At 34.8% G+C, this 9544-nt stretch overlaps 1 protein-coding gene across 1 annotated transcript; it reads right to left on the minus strand.

Moving 5' to 3' along the window:
* Positions 1 to 5206: 5206 nt before the first annotated feature.
* On the minus strand, positions 5207 to 6262 carry LOC124634408. Its single transcript, XM_047169980.1, has one exon. The coding sequence runs from the start codon at positions 6191 to 6193 to the stop codon at positions 5549 to 5551; it is 645 nt and encodes a 214-aa protein (XP_047025936.1). The 5' UTR covers positions 6194 to 6262; the 3' UTR covers positions 5207 to 5548.
* Between the last annotated feature and the right edge of the window lie 3282 nt (positions 6263 to 9544).

Genomic DNA, 9544 nt, shown 5'->3' on the forward strand with positions numbered 1-9544 from the left:
TTAATGATGAATGTTTATATTTTTATGTTTAGGGTAGATTTAGGTCACTGATAATTAGCTTTAAGTTTTGTTGTAAATAGTTTTAAGTTTTGCATATAATACACTGCACTAAAACACTAGATAACGTTTTATGTGATGCACTAGGTTAAGCTTTGACTTTTTGTAATATAATTTTTACTATTGTATGCGTTTTTAATTTATTTGATGCTAAACAACAACAACCAGCACAGGCTAACTTGGCGTCCGTGACGTCACTCCCCGATGCTCTGTAGATTTTCCGTACTACGTACTAGTCTAACACTACGAGAAAATAGTAAATTATAATAATAATACCCAAGTAGTTTTCATCCATAGTTAGCAATAGCTTAGCACAGAACCGGGGATTGTCCTTGGGTACATTTATATAGAGTATACAGGGATAATCGGTTTTGTGTCACCATTTCATTAAAGTTGTCTCAAAAGGGCTTCAGCGTGTTGGCTTCGGCCCCACGTTCGCCTCCAAAAAATCCGGGACTCTGTAGTCCCGTGGTCGGAAAGAGACATACATATAATAATAATACTAAAATACAGATTTTACGCATACCTATAAGCCATTTATCTTGTGTAGAAACTAAAACGCATTTATTACTGTTCTTAAATAGGTACGTTAGTACTTCCCCGGACTAACTCACAAGTAGCTCTACCACCAATAAAATGAAAGTGTGATTAGTCTTTTAGGGTGGAGCTACATTGGAACGTAACACGCAATGAGCTGTTAGAGAAAGCTGATTATTTGAATTTGTCCATATCTCTAGTTGCTCAGATCCAAATCGTTAAATAACTTTTATCCCTCTGGATTTGGTTTGAAATCTATTACTATAGATTTTTTTATTACTCTGTGCTGTCCCACTGCTGGACAAAGGCCTCTCCCATAATCTTCCATTATTTTCCGTCGGAAGCATGCTGTGGGTGATCGGCGAGGAAAGGGTCTTCTTGTCAACGACTCCTTGGTCTGCTTCTAGGTTGCCTTCCATCATCAGAGATCTATCGAGTACTCTTATGATCTGCATTATAAATGTCTAAAATACTACAGAATCTTCAGTTACATCTTAAGCTCACCTTTTTTTTATGGGAAAAAATGAACTCTTCCGCTGTGGGTTATCACCGTGAGGGAGCGTCAGACTCTTTCTGACTAAAACCCATCATGTTCCTTTTTGAGCCCTTTATGTAAGCAGTACCATACACTAAAGTGGAACCCAACCCTAACTCTGGATGACGTCAGGAATCCTAAGGCGGACTCGTAAAGTGCTGGTCGGCTGGCTATGAATTGTTTCCAAGTCGATTTACTCCGAGTACATAGTAACTACACTGTTGTAGACCAAGCTTTATTGCTACGGTTAGTGCCAGTGATATTTTTGAGGATTGAAGGTCGAGGTTTTATGAATAGTAAGGTCCTAAGGAGTAAACGTTGATTACTACCAAAATAACAACTAAGGCTGAAGGCTTATCGGTTACCTAAAATAAAAATCGTTTCATAGTGCGAACAATTTGTTTGTTCGCATAAGTGAGCTGATATCAAGAACATTATTTCAATATTACATAGATACCCCATTTAACGAGGAAGCTTATATATTATAGAAGGCTACATTTTATCTTGGTGCGCGGAGTAGTTCCCACGGAAAGAGAGTAAAATCGCTATTTAGACAGACAACTTATAAATCGGTTATCCATCTACCGCTATATAAAATGGTTACCTATTTTACTGACATTAAAGAAAAACATACTTCTAATTTTAGCTTTAAACTGTTATTAAAACGTCATAGCATCTACTTATTGTTATAAGTTGTGCACCATAAAGCAACACTGAAGAGCACTAAGTTGATACAAAGTTCATAAAACTTGTCTGAAGCACTCGATACAACAGAGTAATAAGTTTCTTAAAATGGCTTCTTCTTTAGTTTGCGTAGATGTAAAACAGAGAAGGTATAAAATATCTATTTATATGCATAAAAATCTTACCACCATAATCTGCTTAGCCTTTTCCCAAATATGTTCAGTTCGGCTCCAGTTTAACCGGACGCAGTTAAGTATTAAACAGCAAATCGACTGTCAATCTGATCTCTCTTTGCCTCTTACCTGGTTGGTTTGATATAACACTTGGTATATAATGACTTCTTTTGATATTTCCTGGCTTTTTACTACGTAACGAGTCCAAAAGATATAGGTACAAACATGAAAGCAAACATCAATAACATTTATACATCTTTTGAAGCCCTAGTAGGTAAGTGCGAGAGCTATTTGTGTGAGTTCATATTGATTCTTGACAGGACACTATCAATGTATGCAATCTGGAAAAAATCTCAGTTCGATACAATAGTTACGAACATAACAAGTCTAAAACCAAATAACAAACCGTAATAACCAGATCCTATGGGCAATGCTGTTAATTTATACATGCTCGATAATATTAATACTGCTTACAAGCACCAGTTTTACTTGACCCCTGATTAGCTAACTACACCCCCGCGCATACCTGTAGTAGAAAGAATACGAGGGGAGGGAGGGCTCAAGTGGAACTGGCCGCGCACGACAGTAAAGTCGTAATTAGCACCTGCGTTTCGCTAAGTTTGCAACGCGTAACTTTGCCCAAATTCCGAACTATCACACAGAAGACACAGTGTGTAAATTCCAGTCGAATACCAAAGAGAAAATTAACACAGTGTCGCGGTTCCACAACTAGTTGGAAAATGAAAGTTCAGTTCGGATTGTGGGACATCTAATTGTTTAGGAGTTAACGTTCTGTTAATTGAATGATTGAAGATCATTGGTAATTAGTTTGTTCTGCTAATGTGACGTTTGGGTACTTGTGTACAAATCAATCATTATGGTACAGTTTGGTTTAATCATCTTGATGTATTGACGTTCAAGTGACATATAGAGACACTTGTACAATTTGTTTCTCATTGCTAGAAAAAAGAGTGATAAATTAGTCAATTATGTTGAAAATACGTAATAAATGAGAATTATTCTAATTTTAAGTATTGCTTGAGACGAGAGTTTTATGTACCATACTTTAAATTCTCCAACACTTGCAATGAAGAAGAAACTGGTAAAGGTTGCAGGAAGCTCATGCTTAATGTATCCTGAACTGTATACGGTAAAACGGGAAACATAAACACAGAACTGTAGATAGTTTCATTGAAATTCAAACAACAGGAATTTACTTTAAAAACACATAGAAGACAGTCGAAGCCACAGCGTATGTGTAACTTACACACACACATGAATAAAATGCGACATGTTGACACACAAGTGCAATTTCCTAGCATTAACTTTTCCGTCCGCCTCTTGAACAAAAAAAACGGAAAGTTTCCCTTACTCTCTTGGTCTCATTAAAAGTTGGAGTAGTTTTGACTAATTACTGTACGCGACACACGACTGATGTCTACAATTTGTTACTGCAACTTTGCCCACTCTCCCCCGTTATGCATAAAGTAAGGGAATTTCAGCAAAATCAATTTTCGTTGGGAAATTTATGGCGTTTTTAAATCACTCGTCCTTTTTGAGAGGTTAATTGCGTTGAAATTTATTTTGTGCATCCAAAATTGGTTTTTAAGTTGTTATTTTTTGTAGTAAAAGTGTTAATTCTGTTTAATGTGAAGATCCATCTAGTATATGCAATTTTTCACAAACTAATTCTAATCAAATACTGCATTTTAATAATAGTTTTTCATAATCTCTCTAAAGCTTATAGAGGTAAAGACTGAACACAGATGTATTTTGAATTTTAATTGCGATTCAATATTACAGGGTCTCCATTTAATTTATTGTTTGTTAATTGGTTCGGAACATCGCTGCCAGATGGCGTTCTTACAATTTTAGTAAATCGTCCCCGACTACCTGACAGTAGGGTGACAATAGCGTTTGCTATAAGTAGTAAGGATTTATATAATATTGTGGTTATTTTTTCATTGTTGTATCGGTATGTCCGTGTCTGCAACTTTTTGAGATAGAATGTGATTCTTAACAGAAAACTGAAATATATAAGTTAAAAGTATATTCAAATAAACAAATAAATATTTTTATTCTTTTATAAATATTTTGTATCTACAATACATAGAAATAATTTACATTTATATCAACTATGTCTTATCCGAAATATTATTTAGTTGTGGTTACCCTATTAGTACGACAATTACAAGTTTCAGCACGTAACAATGACAAAATTGGCTTTTAAACGCAAAAGATTACAAGAACGAATTATTCGAATTAATTTTTTTATGTTCGTGTTTTATTTACCAGATTTGTTTCAAGGTGCTCTCTGTACATGTTTAGAATTTTAACGCCATTTCATTTAATTAAGTAAAAATAAATGTTTTTGAAAATCTTGATTTGAAAGTCACCTAGTACTAATGCTTTTAACCTAACCTCCAACTAAGAGATAAAATTCATTGCGTGGTGTCAGAAGATTTTTAAAATTAAAGTTTAAGTTTTACTTCAAAATATTGTTTGAACGAATAGAAAAACCGAAACCAATAACAAAGTTCACATTTACAATTTCCAAAATTACACAACTGTACCAATTTTCCCCAACCTCTTCTAAAATTGACCTAGGTTCAAACCCGAAATTAATTTCCAGAGACCATGTACGAAACAGAACAGTCAACCCTACTCAGGTCGTAGTAAATTCGTGGCTATCGGGTTCTTTGAAACCCGGGTACATTGGGTACAGGTACAGTACCTATATCCGGTTTTCTTTGAGAACCGTTTTACCGTGAAATTGACTCGCTCGATTGTCTGTCCGATCTAAAAGACTTGTTTGAACGATCGTATCTGCGTCCTGTTCTTTGGTAATTTCGATAATCTTGACTTTTATTTGTCGTCTATTGTTAGTGCGTTTGTTTATTTGTTTTGTGATGTTCTGGTTATTTGACATGGTAGCATATGGACATGCAAAGCATACGATTCGATTTACTACAAACTGGTTGATTTAACCGTGCTGCGAAAGTATAATTACTTCCCGTTCCCAAATAATAAGTAGAAGTAAAAGTAACTTATGGCCTCTCCCAGGCTAAAGTTTAATTTTAAGTAAGAAAGTATTATTTTTGCATTTATAATATTAGCTGCAGTGTAATGTTTGACGCAGGTACTCAATCATAATTTAACAGTGTCTGGCAGCACCCAGTCTGTTTATGAGGTTGCAGGATCAGAGAAAATAAAAACGAAATTGAATTTAGCAACGTATAAATATAATATAAAAATAATGTTGTTCTATCTAACCTAATAAAACTTTAAATATAAGTAAACGAAGTAAACACATATGCTAATCTTGTACAAGCAAATCATTTTTATGTTTCAAAAGAAAATACAGAAAAACTCAAGATATCTTTGACAATAGTGACGTAAAACAGCGTAAATAAACATCAACAGTTAGTATAAACACACATACAAGTCAAAGTTTTTACTCTACAAGTACTTGCCTGAAGATCTTTTATCACTAAACTAATATTAAAACATGAGTATCACATATTCACCTTTTTCAAAAAATTACGCACCAATTTTCATAGGTTTAGAAAAAAAGCACAGCTCTGCAGTTGCCCAATCTATCACGCCTATAACCATATGGACACTGATTTGGAACAGAAATAATCAATCGAGAATGTATGTTCACACAATTTCCTTGCTCATCCTTTATGAATTCTTCAGGACAGTTCACTACAGCTTCGTCATCGTCAGGATCTCCATCTATCTGCTTCCCATGATATCTAGGTTCTATAATTTCCACATCACCTTTCGGATCATCTATGTCAGCCGTGGTCGTTACGCTTACAACGCCATCTTCAGTAGTAATTTCAACTGTATGACTTGGCTCTTCATACTTGATCCTCCATTTATCATAAATACAGTTCTTGTAAAATAGCATCACTTGGCTCACAGCTGTAGTTACAATATTCGTCTTCGCCGGCTTGTCGTCTTTGACAATTTCGTTTTCATTCACTTTGTGGAATGAGAATATCTTTATTCTGTTCACTAATACGTCTGCAAGCATCTCGTTCCATGTCAAAGGTTTCACGTCTTTCGGTTCTTGGAAATTTTGCAATTTTCTTAAGAGTGTCCTTTGTTCCTTCAAAATTTTAATGCTCGTAGTGTCTTCAACGAAACACTCTGTTTGTCCCATAAGGATGATTATACCGACAATGTATATAGATTTCATATTTTTTGCGTGTTTTGTACTGCGTTCGCACAATGGTGTAGACGACTGAGAGATTTTACTAAGATAAGGGAACGCGCATTTACTTGGTACTGTTGGCGTGAAAAGGTGTTTGTAAAAATAGAAAATACGCAATATTTTTATGGGAGTACAAAAGCAGTTTGTATAAAAGGAGGTGTTGTTTTTCTAAACAGAGACTTTAGAATACTTACATTATATAAATTGGGTTGAAAATTTAATGTACTATAAGAAAATGTCTTCGATTTATTTTTATATTAACCTGACAAAATACTTTCTTTCGAAATTATATTGAAATGTTTATTTCCTCCAATTTCATAACACTCCAAACAGTACTAAAATCGAAATACAAAAGAAAATAGCTACTGAACCGTGACTGTTAGCGACAGTACCCACTATCACTTTGATAACGTTAACAGTTAAACCAAATATTGACCGACTGACGTTCAGTTAACGGAAAAAACTATTTGAACACTAACTACTGACTTGCTGAAAACAAAATCATTATCTCAAGTGGTTAAAAATGTTTCAAGGACGTTGATAACAATGTGATAAAAGTTTAATATTAAGTTAATTTGTAGTTAGAGTAAAGGTTAGTTTTAATGTATTTTGTCAATAACTGTACAATTGTTAATGCTATAATTATATAGAAATTACGTATCATTGTTAATTTGTTGATTTTTACAAAAAATCTACTTACTTATTATGTACTTATGATAACTACTAACTATGACGCATCAAGAGTACCTACTATATCTTTCGAAATATGGCCTGAATGATGACACGATACTACGCAAAGGAGAGACATACCAACTCAGAAAACGTACGATACAGAACCATCTTACAAAATATGCCAAAGCTCTTCAAATAAAGTATTAAAAAATTAAATCCTCACAACACGAGCTACTTCAGGCAGCCTAATAACATTGAAAATGCAACGAACGATTGAATTTTATTGCCTTTTCATCGCGATCGCTACAGGGTTGCCAATATTTGATTAGTGCCTCCACTTTTTTATTACATTTTTTTTTCATTTTTCATTAAAAACAGTGCAAAATTTTTATCACGTCTTTTTTTGGGAAACATTTTTTGTCCGAATAGTTACTCGTTTATTGGAAATTCAGTTTTGTAAATTATGCATGTGTTTTAAATTGGTGTTTGTGTATGTAAAGAATTTGTAATAAAACATGGCCGTGTCTTTGTAAACGTAGTTTATGTGCCTGCTTTTAAAAAAGCCGGGAATTGGAGAAGTTCTTTTTGGAGATAATGCCGATTAGAGATCATAATTGATAATATAAAAAATGTAGCCTATAGTGATGGTGAAATGAATTAATATGCTTGTACGTACCAAGAAACCACATGTTGGTTTCTTCTTTTGTTAATCATATGTTACTTATCGGAAGTCACTAATATATTTTTGCGTTATACTATTGAAAATACACAATCGAATTCCCAAGTTTGTCTTGTGTCTACGTATTTAAAGTAGAGCACAATCATTCGATGTTAAACAAACATCGTTTATTATATCGATAAGAAAATAAACTGTGACAGCCCTAACAGCATTCTCCCAAGGGAAGCCTCTTGTATTTTTACACTTCCAATCGCGTGTATGTATTTATTCGCCTTAATTGGCGCTTCTGTGTACAAATGTTTTATCAAATTTTTTGAATTTGAATTACTTCAAGCGAGGAATGACTAATGAAGCGTTTACAAGAGACAGAATACTATTGTGATTAATAGGGAATTTAGAAGATAGAAAGTTTGACATTCAGTTGTTTTAGGATAAACTTGTGTTCATCTATAAGCATAAGAATTCTTTATATGAATAGTATGTAAACATGCACAATTGTGCAAGGCGAATCGGTGCAATGGTCCGTGTCTGGAATAGTCACAGAAATGACAGACGAATTTGAATGGTGCCATCAGATTCGATTCGTCGTGGAAAGGAATTGTTTTCTTTTCATATTCGTTGATCATTATCATGGGGTTACCTGCGTTGTGAAGAACGAGGAAGAAGTTAATCTCTTCATCTTTAAAATTAAATTTTAGAGAAATGAACTCCTCACACTTTTCGTCTGGAGAATAAAACTGCTAATAAACTGATGTCTGTTCTTTAGCCACGAGCATGTGTATGAGGTCTATTAAAAGTTAACGGTATCGTAAAGCGGTGTGTACACTCCCGGTGGCTATGATGAGGTGACTAAGTGCCGTAACGCTTGCTTTTATGATGTACTAGCTTTCCGCCCGCGGCTTCGCCCGCGTGGAATTCGGTTCACCCCTCCCGCTGTGGGTTAGCAGCGGTGAGGGAGTGTCAGACTCTTACTGACTAAAATCGTCGTGTTCCGTCCTAGGCCTTTTATATACCAGGGCCGCGGTACCTCTTTCGAACAACCCGCAGCCGCGGCTGGCCCTGGCGCTACTGGGCCCCACTGATTTCAAAACAGACTAATTCGCGGCGAACCTTAACACCACGATACAGAAAAGCACAACGCCATCTATCGAGCTATCGGGAAGCTCGCGATTGAACAATGAGCTACAGGTTAAAGCGCGAGATATCATTGCACTTCTTACGTATCTTAAAAAAAACAACGTCACCACGTTTTAAAAAGCTATCATTCCACTTCTTATGTATTTTAAAAACACATCGTTACCACGTTTTAAAAACACCCAGCGCCATCTATCGCATACCTCAAGAACGAAATAACTTAACTAATACTTATACCAATTAGTAATTCGTTGAATTATAGTTAATTCAGGATAAGTAGATGTAAAAAAAACAGTTAAGACGATAAAACAAATCGTACGTCATCCCTCGGGAATTCCTCATTTTCGAGGATTCATTATCGTATCATTTAGCTTCTAAATTTATATGTTCATATTCGTTTGCAATATATAAGTAGATGTAAAAAAAAACAGTTTAGACGATTAAACAAATTGTACATCATCCCTCGGGAATTCCTCATTTTCGGGGATTCATTATCGTATCATTTAGCTTCTAAATTTACATGTTTATATTCGTTTGCAATATATTACCTTGTTTTAAACGACACACAGCGCCATCTACAATCCATCCATCAAGCAAACAATATTTTTGTTTTCCCTCGGGAATATCTATTTTTTTCGGGATAAAAAGTACCCTATTATTTAATCCGGACTTCTAACTTTACGTCTGCAAAATTTCAAAGCAATCGGTTCAGTAGTTACGGCGTGAAAGCGGAACAAACAAACAAACAAACAAACAAACTCACTTTCCGATTTATAATATTAGTAAGGATTTTAGTGTAATAGGTCCATAATTGTGGTTTATGAAGTAGCGTATTAAAAATAGAAGGTTAT

Source organism: Helicoverpa zea, chromosome 11, assembly GCF_022581195.2.
Source record: "Helicoverpa zea isolate HzStark_Cry1AcR chromosome 11, ilHelZeax1.1, whole genome shotgun sequence".
NCBI classification, from domain to species: Eukaryota; Metazoa; Arthropoda; class Insecta; order Lepidoptera; family Noctuidae; genus Helicoverpa; species Helicoverpa zea.

Coding starts and splice junctions, on each gene's coding strand:
- LOC124634408 (XM_047169980.1), bottom strand. CDS start 6,193: ATGAAATCTATATACATTGTCGGTATAATCATCCTTATGGGACAAACA.